Source organism: Panicum virgatum, chromosome 6N (assembly GCF_016808335.1).
Source record: "Panicum virgatum strain AP13 chromosome 6N, P.virgatum_v5, whole genome shotgun sequence".
Classification (NCBI taxonomy): Eukaryota; Viridiplantae; Streptophyta; class Magnoliopsida; order Poales; family Poaceae; genus Panicum; species Panicum virgatum.
The window spans coordinates 27,686,080-27,698,870 of NC_053150.1; the positions used below are offsets into that span (position 1 = coordinate 27,686,080).

General features: G+C 45.6%; 2 protein-coding genes across 2 annotated transcripts in view; both read left to right on the forward strand.

The window, feature by feature from the left end:
* The window catches only part of LOC120678828, a 9,020-nt gene extending 2,289 nt beyond the window's left edge, over nucleotides 1–6,731 (forward strand). Inside the window, exon 2 of the mRNA XM_039960218.1 lies at nucleotides 5,816–6,731. Within this exon, the coding sequence (XP_039816152.1) occupies nucleotides 5,816–5,953 (138 nt within the window). The 3' untranslated portion in view covers nucleotides 5,954–6,731. The remainder of the gene's footprint in view (nucleotides 1–5,815) is intronic.
* The window catches only part of LOC120678827 (protein ENHANCED DOWNY MILDEW 2-like), a 26,260-nt gene extending 16,020 nt beyond the window's left edge, over nucleotides 1–10,240 (forward strand). The window contains exons 16-20 of the mRNA XM_039960217.1: nucleotides 6,740–6,811; nucleotides 8,281–8,399; nucleotides 8,495–8,558; nucleotides 8,631–8,780; nucleotides 8,860–10,240. Of these exons, the coding sequence (XP_039816151.1) occupies nucleotides 6,740–6,811; nucleotides 8,281–8,399; nucleotides 8,495–8,558; nucleotides 8,631–8,780; nucleotides 8,860–10,062 (1,608 nt within the window). The 3' untranslated portion in view covers nucleotides 10,063–10,240. The remainder of the gene's footprint in view (nucleotides 1–6,739; nucleotides 6,812–8,280; nucleotides 8,400–8,494; nucleotides 8,559–8,630; nucleotides 8,781–8,859) is intronic.
* The last annotated feature ends 2,551 nt before the right edge of the window (nucleotides 10,241–12,791 follow it).

The window sequence follows — 12,791 nt, forward strand, 5'->3', positions numbered from 1 at the left end:
AGTTTCTGGACATAGACAGATTGGTGCACTAAAATTCCTGAGTGAAGGTGCTCGATTTGCAAACCTAAGCAAAATTTGGTTTTACCCAAATCATTCATCTCAAATTCCGTCTTAAGATGTTTGCGGGCTTCATCAATATCTTGTGTGTTGCCAATGATATTCAAATCATCTACATACACTGATATAATGCAAAATCCTGTGGAGGATCTTTTTATGAAGACGCACGGGCAATCATCATTATTGGAGTAACCCTTTTGCAAAAGGTACTCAGTCGGTTGTACCACATCCTTCCCGACTGCTTAAGACCATAGAGTGATCTTTTGAGCTTTACACAATACATATTGCGATTTGCGCTTTTATTCGGTATTGGGATCCCATCGGGGACCTTCATATATATATCCGAATCTAGTGACCCATATAAATATGCTGTCACGACATCCATCAACTGCATAGATAGACGTTTTTGAGTTGCCAGCGAAATCAAATATCGGAATGTAATTCCACTCATAACTGGAGAATATGTTTCATTGAAATCAATGCCGGGTCTCTGCGTGAACCCTTGTGCTACAAGCCTCGCCTTGTATCTCACCACCTCATTGTTCTCGTTCCGCTTCCGGACGAAAACCCATTTAAAACCCACAGGGAAGGTTTTAGGAGGTGTAGGTATCACTGATGAGAATACCTCTCTTTTATTGAGCGAAGCTAACTCTGCTTCAATTGCTTCCTTCCATTTGTTCCAGTCCGAGCGTTTCTTACACTCTACCATGGATTTTGGATCTGGATCATTTTGGATGGTTTCTGCAATTGATGAGGCAAAGTATATGTCGACAATTGTAGTCTTACGATCGAATGATTCTCCAGAATCAACATAGTTTGTGGAAATTTCATGTACCCCATTTGATGGTTCGGTATTTCCCAATACGACAGCGTCAGGGCGTTCCAATGTCCCATCATCAGAAATTGAGTGCACTGTTGATGTGGGTGGTGGATTGGGTAAATCCATTTGGTGTCTCTCAACTTGAGGTTGAGTTTCATTTACTGTGTCAGATGATTGTTTCCTCTGTTTCCTCGTGCGCTTGCGAGGGTTTGCCGTACTTCCCCCACTCTCTTTTGAGATAGGGAGTTGAATAGTTTTATTTGGTACCTCTACTTTTTCCGGCACATTCCTTGCAGGAATGAATGATTTTGTGACACCTTTACTCACAGTAAATGAGTCTGGCAAATTATTTGCAGCATTCTGCAAATTAATGATTCTTTGAACTTGTAGTTCAGATTCTGTGGTACGAGGATCCTCTTTTAGGGTGTCAAAGGCATCCCAATTTATTTCCGGGCATTCAGTGTGGTACTTGAATTCTCCCCCTAATGCCGGAAAATGTTCTTCATTGAAGATACAGTCAGCGTACCGGGCTGTGATCAAATCTCCTGTAAGGGGCTCCAGGTATTTAATGATCGACGGAGATAAATACCCCACATAGATCCCCATTTTCCTGTGAGGGCCCATTGATGTACGCTTTGGTGGTGAGATCGGTACGTATACAGCGCAACCAAATTTCCGCAGATGGGAAATACTAGGAGGATCACCACGAACCAATTGCAGCGGGGAAGCTGTATGGTATGCAGTTGGGCGCAATTGTATTAAGTCACCAGCGTGTAAAACTGCGTGACCCCAACATGAGGTTGGTAAGTTACAACTTTGCAATAATGGTCTGGCAATGAGCTTTATTCTCTTGATAAGAGCTTCAGCTAAACCATTCTGAGTGTGGACATATGGTACAGAATGTTGAACTTCAATTCCTAAAGCCATACAATAATCATTGAAAGCCTTGGAAGAAAATTCTGCAGCATTGTCCAATCTGATTGATTTTATCTAGTGTTCAGGTTGACTTGCTCTAAGTCTGATGACTTGTGCAATCAATTTTGCAAAAGCATGGTTCCGTGTCGATAATAGACACACATGAGACCATCGTGTGGATGCATCTATTAGAACCATAAAATACCTGAATGGTCCAGACAAAGGTTGAATGGGGCCACAAATGTCTCCTTGAATGCGTTTAAGAAACTTTAGTGGTTCAGCCTGAATTTTGAGATGTGAGGGTCTCAAAATTAATTTCCCAGTTGCACATGAGGTGCACACAAAATCTGATGATTTGGGGAATTTTCTGTCGCTCATACCATGTCCATTAGAATTACTCATGATTTTTCTCATCATCCCGATGCCAGGATGGCCAAGGCGTTCATGCCAAGTTTTGAATGTATCAACATTCTGAAAAATCACTTTGTATGTAAAATGTGGTACGGGTTTGATGTATGTGTAGTACAATCCAGACGGGAGAGAAGGCACTTTTTCAAGTGTTTGTTTGCCATATCCAGTATTTTTTGTGAAGAGGAGGAACTCCTCATTGTGTTCTTCATATGTTTCCACATGAATTTCATTTTTTCGGATATCTCTATAACTTAGTAGGGTACGTGTTGAATCGGGATACAGTAATGCCTCCTCGATATAAATTTGAGTACCCATTGGAAGTATGAAAGTGGCCCTGCCGGAGCCAACGATCATAGCATCGCGTCCAGCGATGGTCAAAACTTGTCCTTCTCTCTTGGTGAGAGTTTGGAAAAATTTGACTTCCCTAAGTATAGTGTTAGTGGTACAACTGTCCACTAGACACATTTCTTCTTCCATTGGATTGACTCCCGTAACAATCTATATAATGCAGAATTTAAATTCATTAAATACAAAATATAGAAAGTACATACAAATATAATAAATACAAAATATTTATTGCATAAGAAAATATTAATATAGCATTTATTACAATGAGAAAATAGCAACATCATGTCTTTTATTACAAGAATACTTCTGCAAATTTAAATATGAAGGTATGGAGCCTATTTGAGGTCTCCAAAGATGTCATTTGTGGAGAAATCCACTAGCATATCGTCGATGTCCAGAGAGCCTTCGTCAGTTGGCGGAGTCTTGGTGTTGTTTGGTCCCGCTCCTTGAGGGATGGGTTCCATAGCTTTAGTCTCCAGCACTTGAGAAACGAAGTGTGCTTCTGGCTTCTGAGTGTTCTGTGTACGACCCATGGACTTCATGTATAGTTCAACAAGATGCTTAGGGGTCCTGCATTTCTTAGTAACATGATTATAGCAGCCACACCTGTAGCAGGCGGTCTTGTTGCTATTATCAGTTTTTGGCTTAGAAATGTCTTTCCCCTTTTGGATGTTAACACGTGGCTTTCTGGCTCTCTTTTGTTTGCCCTTTGATGAGGAATTTCCAGATTGTTGGTTCCTGTTGGAACCAGTATTCTTCACATTTGCATGAACTTCAGGCAGTGGTGCAGTACCCAAAGGGCGCTGATTTGAGTTCCATACAGTGAGCTCATGATTCTTTTCTGCCTGTTTCAATGTCTGTATGAGTGAAGAATATACTGTGAAATTCTTCTCACGGTACTGTTGAGTTAGAATCCTTTCTGAAGGGAGCATAGTGGACAAAGTCTTTTCAATTTTATCCGCTTCAGAAGGCTCTTTCTCACAAAACCGGAGTTTAGAGCAAATCTTATGAACAGCGTGGTTGAACTCGTCTACAGATTTGAAATCCTGTAGACGTAAGTGGTTCCACTCTTGCGTTGCCTCGGGGAGGATAATTGCTTTGTGCTGTTCATAGCGATTTTTGAGAGCTGTCCATAAGGCACGTGGATCCTCCTCATACATGTATTCCATTTTCAGATCCTGATGGATATGATTCCTCATAACCTTTAAGGCAGAGTAATTAGACATGCTTGAGGGGGGTAACAGTCCCAGCAGCTGTTTCGTCTATACATCTGTATAGTCCAAGGGTCAACAGACTGACTTTGAGATCCATCGCCCATGAAGGGAAATTGGAACCATCAAGAGCGAGAATTTCAAACTCTTTGGTTGCCATATCACCTACATTGTGAAAAGCCAAAAATTTTGAGAAATTATGGCATACTTATTCAATTTTGTGAATTCATAATGAACTCGAACAATGAATAAAATTTCCGTCATATTTGGTAGATAATTCCGAGTAAGGGATTATCGCAATGCTGATGCATACGTAAATCCATATGATCTCATATTTCAAAGAATTGATCCAAATTAGAGGGGTTTTTGCATTGAATAATGTAAAGGACGTGGAAATTTAAATTTGCATAATACTTGTAAAATGAATATCATGGAAATGCATAAAGTGCTGAAAATAAATGAAAAACAGAGAAATTTACATGATGCTGAAAGCATAAAGTCTCTGATTATTTGCGGAATTTAAATAGTTCGGAGTACAAAACTTGAATTTAAATTCTTGCTGAAATTGAAATGCTGAAAATAGTAAATATTATTGGGCGGTGGGCCGAGACAATCTCGATTTCGGCCCACCGCCGATTTGGGTCCAGGGGAAGGCAGGGCCAGCGCGCAGGCCGGCGCGGCCTATCGGGCCGATCAGGCCGGCCCAGCAGCCAGTGGCCTAAAGGCCGGCTTGGGCTAGGGTTGGGGGAAACCCCCACCCCCGCCACCGCAGCTGCCAGGCGGCCGCCGCCGCGCCTGGAGGCCGCCGTCGCCGCGCCTGGAGGGCGCCGCCGCCGCGCCTGGAGGCCGCCGCCGCCGCGCCTGGGAGGCGCGCTGATGCGTCTCCGCCAGGGCAGGCCGCCTCGCCGTCGCGCTGATGCGCCGCCGCCCCGTCGCGCCGTCCTCCGCCTCCCACCACCGCCCGGACCCGTTCCACCGCGCACCTCAGGCCCCCCCCTCACCTGAGGGTGGGGGGCGTCTTGCCGCGCCGTCGCCGCTCGTCTCGGCCGAGCGATGCCTGGTCGGGATGATGCGGTGGCGGTAGGCAGGACGGGTGGTGGCCGCCGCGCTCGTCTCGGCCGGACGATGCCCGGTCGGGATGATGCGGTGGTGGTAGGCGGGATGGGTGTTGGTCGCCGCTGCTGCTGCTGCAGTCGGGGTGGTGACAGTGGGCGTGGTTGCCGCCGCTGTTGCGGTCGGGCGGCCGGCAGTCGCGTTGGCCGGCTGTGGAAATGGAGGCGGCGTCGCCGGAGGGAGCCTGCTGGAGCTGCTGCCCGTCGTCATGGAGAAGTACGGGGCGTCACGGCGTGCAGCGATCGTTCCTCGGAGGAGGAGTTCCGGCGGTGGTGCCGGAGTTGGGGAAGTTGGCGGCGTCGCCGGCGTGGACTCCGACGAGGACCCATCGTTGCCACAGGGGTAGATGGACCGGCCATGGCGAGGGCAGAATGCCATCACCATGACTGATCCCCCCTGTTGGACCTCCGAGTTGCCGCGCTGATGCGCGTTTGTGCTGGAGTTGTTGCTGTGAGCAGCTCTCCCTGCAACAGCGTTGCCGCTGCGACGACCTCCTCTCCGGGTGTAGGAGCCCCTGCCACGGCGAGGGTGGTGCAGGGGAGTCCGGAGGAGGGCATCCACCATACGGCGGAGAAGACGAGCACGAAGGTGCCTCGGAAGTGAAGAAGCAGCGTCAAAGGATGAAGAACGTGGTGCCATCCTTACCGTAAGGTAATTCTTCTTCTTCTACTCAGTTGGCTAGGGCCAGTGCTGATAACGTGTTAGGAGAATTTTGTGTAGACAAAATGTGTGGTGAAATTCTGTCTATCTTCTCATTGATCTCAAGTTTCCCATATATAGGGAGATTACAAGAGTGTGTAACTCTTAGCCATAAGTACATCAGTTTCATCTTTCTAATGGCAGAAATAAAGATCATTAATGCCATAAACATGGCTGTTACAATGGCATTGAAACCATGGCTGCATTTGATGAGATCAAATAACTTGGTTTTGTAACAAAGGTAAAGAGGGGTAGAGGTAGACCTAGACTAACTTGGGACGAGTCGGTTAAGAGAGACCTTAAAGATTGTGATATCTCTGAGGAGTTAGCTTTGGATAGGAGTGCTTGGAGACTAGCTATCAACGTGCCTGAACCATGACCTTTGTGTCTTTTGGGTTTCATCTCTAGCCTACCTCAACTCGCTTGGGACAAAAGGCTATGTTGTTGTTGTCGTCGTCTATCCATCGTACTATCTCTATTGGCTATTGCTATCAAGGGGTGACTCAGTAGTAGGTTCAGAAAATAATGGTCCAGTAGCAATTTTCTTCTTGTGTTAACTTTTCATATGTTGTTGGTCTTCCTACTAAAAAATGTTGGTCCAAAAACGAGTCAAATCCAGTAGTACAGTATATTCTGCTTAAATTGGAAGATTATTTTAGTCTGCAATTTTTTTATGTCAGAAAATGCAATTGATTGAACTGAGTGAGACTTGTCCTCTAAGTTTGATTGTCAGGTGGTGTATTTAAGGCTAGGCTGGATTCAGTTCTGTTTCAGTTTATTTTCTAACCTAACTACTGAATTTGGCTTTTGTATTTGTTAAATTTTTTCTCATTGTTATTACAGATATTCAAATTAACATGGTCATTCCATTCAATATTTTTTTACTTACATAAGTATATAATCTATGTCCATATAAGGTATAATTTTAGTAGATTCATTTCAACTGAGTTGCATCACTCCCCGTGCCCGCAATGATTGATGCAATGCATCACGACTCGTGACATCCTGGAACTTATTGTGTCACTTGTGAGAAGTGCCATTACTTGACTTTTCTTATTTTCCCTTTCAAGATTCATTTTGCATGCTTACTCAAAGCAACTGTGCCTCACATTTGTAATTGAATACATTTTACATGGGGTCTGACATAGCTAGCGGCATTTTGCAGAATTCTTTCTGTTTCAAAAAGAGGGATTGGATGACTGTGCATCCAAAGGAACTGCCACATGGATCTAAACTAGTATGGATCTTTTCTCTGCACTTAAAGCTATTGAGAATTCCAATTTTGATTATTTGCAATGTTGCTCAGAATTATGATTCTAATCGACCATGACTATTGAGTCCTAATATAATACATTATTCAGGTCCACTTGCTAATAACAACAGAATAATGTGACACCTCTTTTTGATTGCTGATGGTGATAATAAGCTGTTCACCCTGGACAATGTCGTTTAGATCTCAGAATTTGAATCTTCTAAGCTCAATAAAAAGATGATTTATGTCAGGGATGAGTGTACATACACTGGCAGTCAGGCCATCCAATTTACCACCTCCCATGCTGTATGGAGTTTATGCCTAAATTTGTTCACTCTCAGATTTGGCCGTTGTTTTGATTGCGGCCAATTCTTTGTAAACTTTTGTGTTTTTGTCATAAAACATGCATTTGTTACTGACCCCTTCGAAAAATAATTCCATACCTTTTGATTTGCACTTTTAGTTTGTTACTATTTCTTTTCTTATTGCTAATTTATCCCATTCCACTAGCTTGTATTTTCAATGTAATTTTTTACTGGTATTTTTGCCGAAAATTTTGTAAAATCAACACCATTTTCATAGCAGGTTCACAAACTTATGACATTTTGAGTCAAACTTTTGTTCATTTAAGCTTTCAAAAAAAAACTTCTGTTCATTTATCACAAGCACAGCAATTGAAGTTTTATATTGTTTCTTTCTCGCCCTGGATATCTTGGCTAATTCGATATTTCACTATTGCCAACAACAGTCCTTTGCATTACACATGTTCTGACAGCAGTCGGTGTTTTAACGCTGTGTTCTCTGTGTATCTGAGATAAAGAGGATGCTATGTGGGTTCCAGCTTCTGCCTAGCACCTAGCACCTAGCTAGGTAAGCGGTGCCAGGTACTGCTTAGGTAGCTGAGTGCCCTCCAGATGGCATGTTGAAAGCACTAGATTTGAACAATCTTGGATGTCCTAGTTGCGCATAGTAGCACACTGCTTACATATGCTGATTACCTCACCATCAGGGGGGCAAAGTCACCACCTTAACTTTTTTAAAAATATTGGCAACAGTAACTGATTGGTAATGTGATTATCATCGGCAGATAGGCTGTACTAGTAGAGAACTAGCAGCACAGGATCAATGCGTATGTCTTTTGTAATGTTCAGTTTATCATGTTCTCTTGATTCTACATGTGTGAATATAAAGCATTTTGATAGAACACTGATATCTGGATGACAATGCTGCAAAAATGATGGCGTCAAACGTGTTCAGACCGTGTGGACTTCAGAATATTTTTTTTAAAAAAAAAAGGCTACACTTATGTGGACCATCGGAAGATGCCTTCTGTATTATCCTTTTGGGACATATAGACATATAGCGCTGCTGATTTGTTTAAGAAACATTATTCATTTCCAAGAAATGTATATTCCACAGATTCAACAAATTGTCATGAAGCTTATATTCTGCAGATCATGGGCCTTAATCCTCCTTTTGGATTAAAAGCAATCCTTGCAAACAAATTCATCAACAAGGCACTGACTTTCAAGCCAAAGCTCATTATACTAATTGTTCCTAAGGAAACTGAAAGGTATGGAAATATTTCTTGGAAAAAATAGTGCAAGACATATTTATACTGTCACATATTTTCCCTTCATATTTCACCTGTATCCTTGACATTATCAGGTTGGATCAAAAGCGCCAGCCTTATGATTTGGTGTGGGAGGATGCGGGAAGTCTTTCTGGGAAGGTATGAACTTATAACCAATAAAACAACCTCTCTCCTGCTTCATGTTTTAGTTGACATATTTATGTATTTCAGTCATTCTATTTGCCCGGTTCGTTGGATGTGACTGACAAACAAATGGACCAATGGAATGTATCCCCACCCCCACTCTATTTGTGGAGCCATCCTGATTGGACACAGAGGCACAGGAGAATAGCTGAGGAGCATGGTCACTCCACATTGAAGGTTGTTTCCACACCAATGGAGTGGATTGTCTTTATGATGATATTCCTACATATAATAACTGTGAATTTCCTTTGAGCAGAATGGCACATATGGGACTAGGAATGAAACCTACATTGGTGAGGACACAAACTTAATTGTTGAGAGACAAGAACAAGTAAACGGACTCCCTCCAGAAAAGCATGTAGAAGTTGCACGTGAGGAAAAAAAGTTTGCTTCTAGAAAAAGAGATGCATGTCAAGCAAATCAAAATGGTGTTCATCATGAAGCGAGAGATGCTCATTCTGGCTACAAAGTCCATTCCACTGAAAGAATAGAAGGAATAGCCTCACATACCTTCAGAAGTGTAACGGAATCGGAGAGAACAGGAGATGATACGAAACCAGATTCAGACATGAGCATCTCACCCAACCACTCTAGGAATTCTCGGTATAAATCAAGGAGTGATTCTCCAATTTGTAGTGAATATCCCTCTCAGGGAATGGCACATCAGGACAATTATTTCAGTAATCGTGCACAGGAGCCCTGCACATCTCCCCTTGAGAGGGTACCCTATGAGGACTACATTAGAGATGTCGCCGAATATGGAGTTGCCTCTGTAGAAAAGCACCTTGCTATTTCTGCTGATAATATTGGTGCTGGCTTGAGGATGCACAGTCCTCATCTCAAAGAACTGAACGGGGTCTATGATGGTGGTCCAAATAGTAATTTATGTCCAGCATCTGGTGGAACTGGTGGTAGCTTTTGCAGGAACCAGAACTTAGAAAATTGTCCAATGGATTACAGCATGGAGAATACTGGCTTTGCTCAAAGGAATGCTGTTGGTGGTGTAGGTGTGGAGGATGCAAGAATGTATGATGGACGTATCAGGGACAATCATACCCTATCAGAGGTAACTGCCACTGATATTCGAGCACAGATAAGAATGTACGGTGGACACACAGGGAGTGATCACTCCCAGGTACCCATGAACCCTCCCGCCACTGATATTCGAGCTCAAATAAAAATGTACGGACGACAGGACGCACAGATAAGTGGATACACTGGATCTGCAGAGACACTGTCGACTTTAACTTCCTCGCATGTAGTTTCGTCTTTGGGTTCCACAGGGAGGTCCATGATGGACATGTATAATCCCCGCCCTCGTCATGAAACAAACTATACAACAGGCCTGTACAGTGTTCCTGGCAATAGAAGCAATATGACACCAGATCCTTTCAACTTCACCTCTCGGCAGCAGTATCCATACCCACATCCTGGAGCTTTCAGTGACTGGCATGGCTAGTGACAACTTTTGAAATTTTCATAGGATGCTCGAACCCGCATTTGTGGTTTGTATGTAATGTAGCATGAAGATGAAAGAGGACCCCTAGGATGTTAAAATTAAAAGGTTACTATGTATATATAAATGGTGAAATTGGTTAGCGGTTCCATTTTGCGCTTAGTTATAATCTTGAGCATCATCTATGGAGTGGCTGATTGTACATGTTTTTTTTTTTTTTGCTCCTATAATTTTGTTGTGAGCAGGTGCATGGGCTATAGTTGACCGCGTTCAAGTTGAAACATGCCCATTAAAGTCCTGCGGTAACTAGGCTATTTTGTCAAGAATGCGTTAATGCTTTCTCACATCCCATTCCTGTCGAATTTTTTTCCCTGAATGAACCGTACCGAGTTTCTATTGATATATAGTAAAAAATATAAGACTACACCTAAAAAATAAGGGATATTTTCTTGCAAGGATTCTAGACATGCGGATAATCATGAAAAAGAAAAGAAACGAAAAAAGAAGGCTTACCTGGTTGGAGGGATGTCAACATGGAAACTCAACAACTCAACTCTTCCGGTTGGATTAGGGCATCAATACGGAAAACTCTACACCTCAATTCTCACCCGGTTGAATTGGGGTATACACTCAAAATTGCAGGGTCATGGAGGCTGAGCAAGCCAAGTTGCAGCGGCTATCCTTCTCCTGCCTCGGAAGTCGCCGTCGAAACACAATTCTGTGTCGATAAGACGTCGAGAAAACCAGACCGCACCACATCGAGGAGGCTACTGCCATGCAGGACCTATCATCGTAGTGCTGCTGCCCCATCATACACCATCCGACAGAGCGAAACCACCAAATCCGGATCCCTCGCAAGCTGCCTCGTTGACACCACCGTGACACAACATGCGGGGGCCTCGCGCACACCCACCGCTGGACCTCCTCCTCGCTCTTGTCGCCACACTAAAGACACCGCACGCGGGGCCACGCCACATCCGCCACAATACTCTGTGTCGTGGATCCGTTCCTTAAGTCGCTGTAAGATGATGAATAGTGTTGCTCCGTGTTCCAAGATCCCCATCAAATAGCCAAAACGCGCCCACCGGATGACCGCATCGCGTTGTGCCACCCACACAACAGCTACCGCCGCCATACTAGCAAGCCAAGTTGTCGTTTGCGCCATCTTTTGACGATGTACCACACCGGAGTCACCGAGGAAAGCTGAGCAACCCGCCACAGTCCGCTGCAAGCCAAGCCGTCCCACTATGAAGGTGCTGCAAGCGCCGCCTTCCGACGTAGTCCCACGCCGCACTGACAGTTGCCAAGCAACGCTAGCCACCGCAGTCCGCTGCAAGCAGCCAGATCCAACAACCATGTGACAACCCCTGACTGCCAGAGTGATTTTGGTCGCCGCCGCATGAGCTCGGCAACCCCCATCAAGCTCGCCACTGCACCGAGCCGCCCTGCCGTGCCACCGACAAGCCTTCCACCGTCTAGCCGAGATGGTCACCACCAACAATGTTTCCAAGAAGTTAACAATGCTAATGACACCGCCGTCGCTCGTCCAACAAGTGGACAGGGTTTTCACCCGAAGAACCAGTGCCCTGCAGAAGGGATGGGCTCCGACATGACGCCCACAGACGCCATCGTCGTCACCACCAGCAAGAAACCGGCGAGATTTTCGCCCGGGGAATCCCGTTCCTAGCTACACGCACACAGCCCGACGAACCACAGAAGTCTTCCTAGCCGGCAGCACCGTTGTGCCAGCACACGCCATGGCCAACTCGCACCTTCTCGCGCCGCACCACCCTCAGTCGCGCTGTCGCGGCCGCACGTGCAGCTACCACGCAGCGCAGCTGCCACCACTAGCTCGCCAGCCCACCGCCACTTCATGCTACCGAAGCAGCCAGCGACGCCATGAGCGCTCGGCACAGAAGCCCTCACGAGTCGGAATCACCAGGGAAGGGAGTGGAGTGGCCGCCGAGCTGGGGAGGACATTCGTGGCGACCTCAAGCAGCAGGTGAGACACGTGGCCGGCACACGGGGCGCGCAGCAGCACCAGCTGCATCCCCGTCACACCGCCGGGCCGCAGCCTCACACGACGCGCCGCTCGCCTCGTTCGCCGCCTCCCACCGAGACACCCCCGGCCTCGTCCGCAGCCATCGCCAGCAGTCGAGGCGCGCAGATACAGCGGTCTCGGAGGATGTCGCTCGCGCCGCGCCCCATGAGACGCTACCACGCCTCCCTGCCGGCCCACCCTGACCCGCATCATGGGCACAGGCGGCACCGACCGCCACATGCGGAGTCCCGCCAGATCCGCGCGCAAGCGGCCCCAGACACCGGAAAACGCCCAGCCACTACCATCCCAGGGGCCGCACAGGCTTCCGGCAGCGGCGAGGAGAGGTGGAGGGAAGGGAGAGGTGGCGGCGGCTAGGGGGCGTTCAGATTTCGTTCCTGTCGAAATTGTCAGGGCATTTTTTGTAGTGTCTAAAGTGGGATTTGTACATGTGCACCGGTTGGAAGTTTGAATCGTATTGTGTAAATTTCTGTCAAATATGGTGGAATCAAAGTTGCTGAAGCAAGCTTGTATAAAACTACCTAGTAGATGCGATTCTGTCTAAAAAAAAGGTACCAAATAAGTTACATCCAGTGCACTGTTTAACAGAGCATATAAGGCTAATTCAACGGATAATATTGCATATAAGGTAATTCAACGGATAATATTATGCCAATCGAATACAGTTAACGCA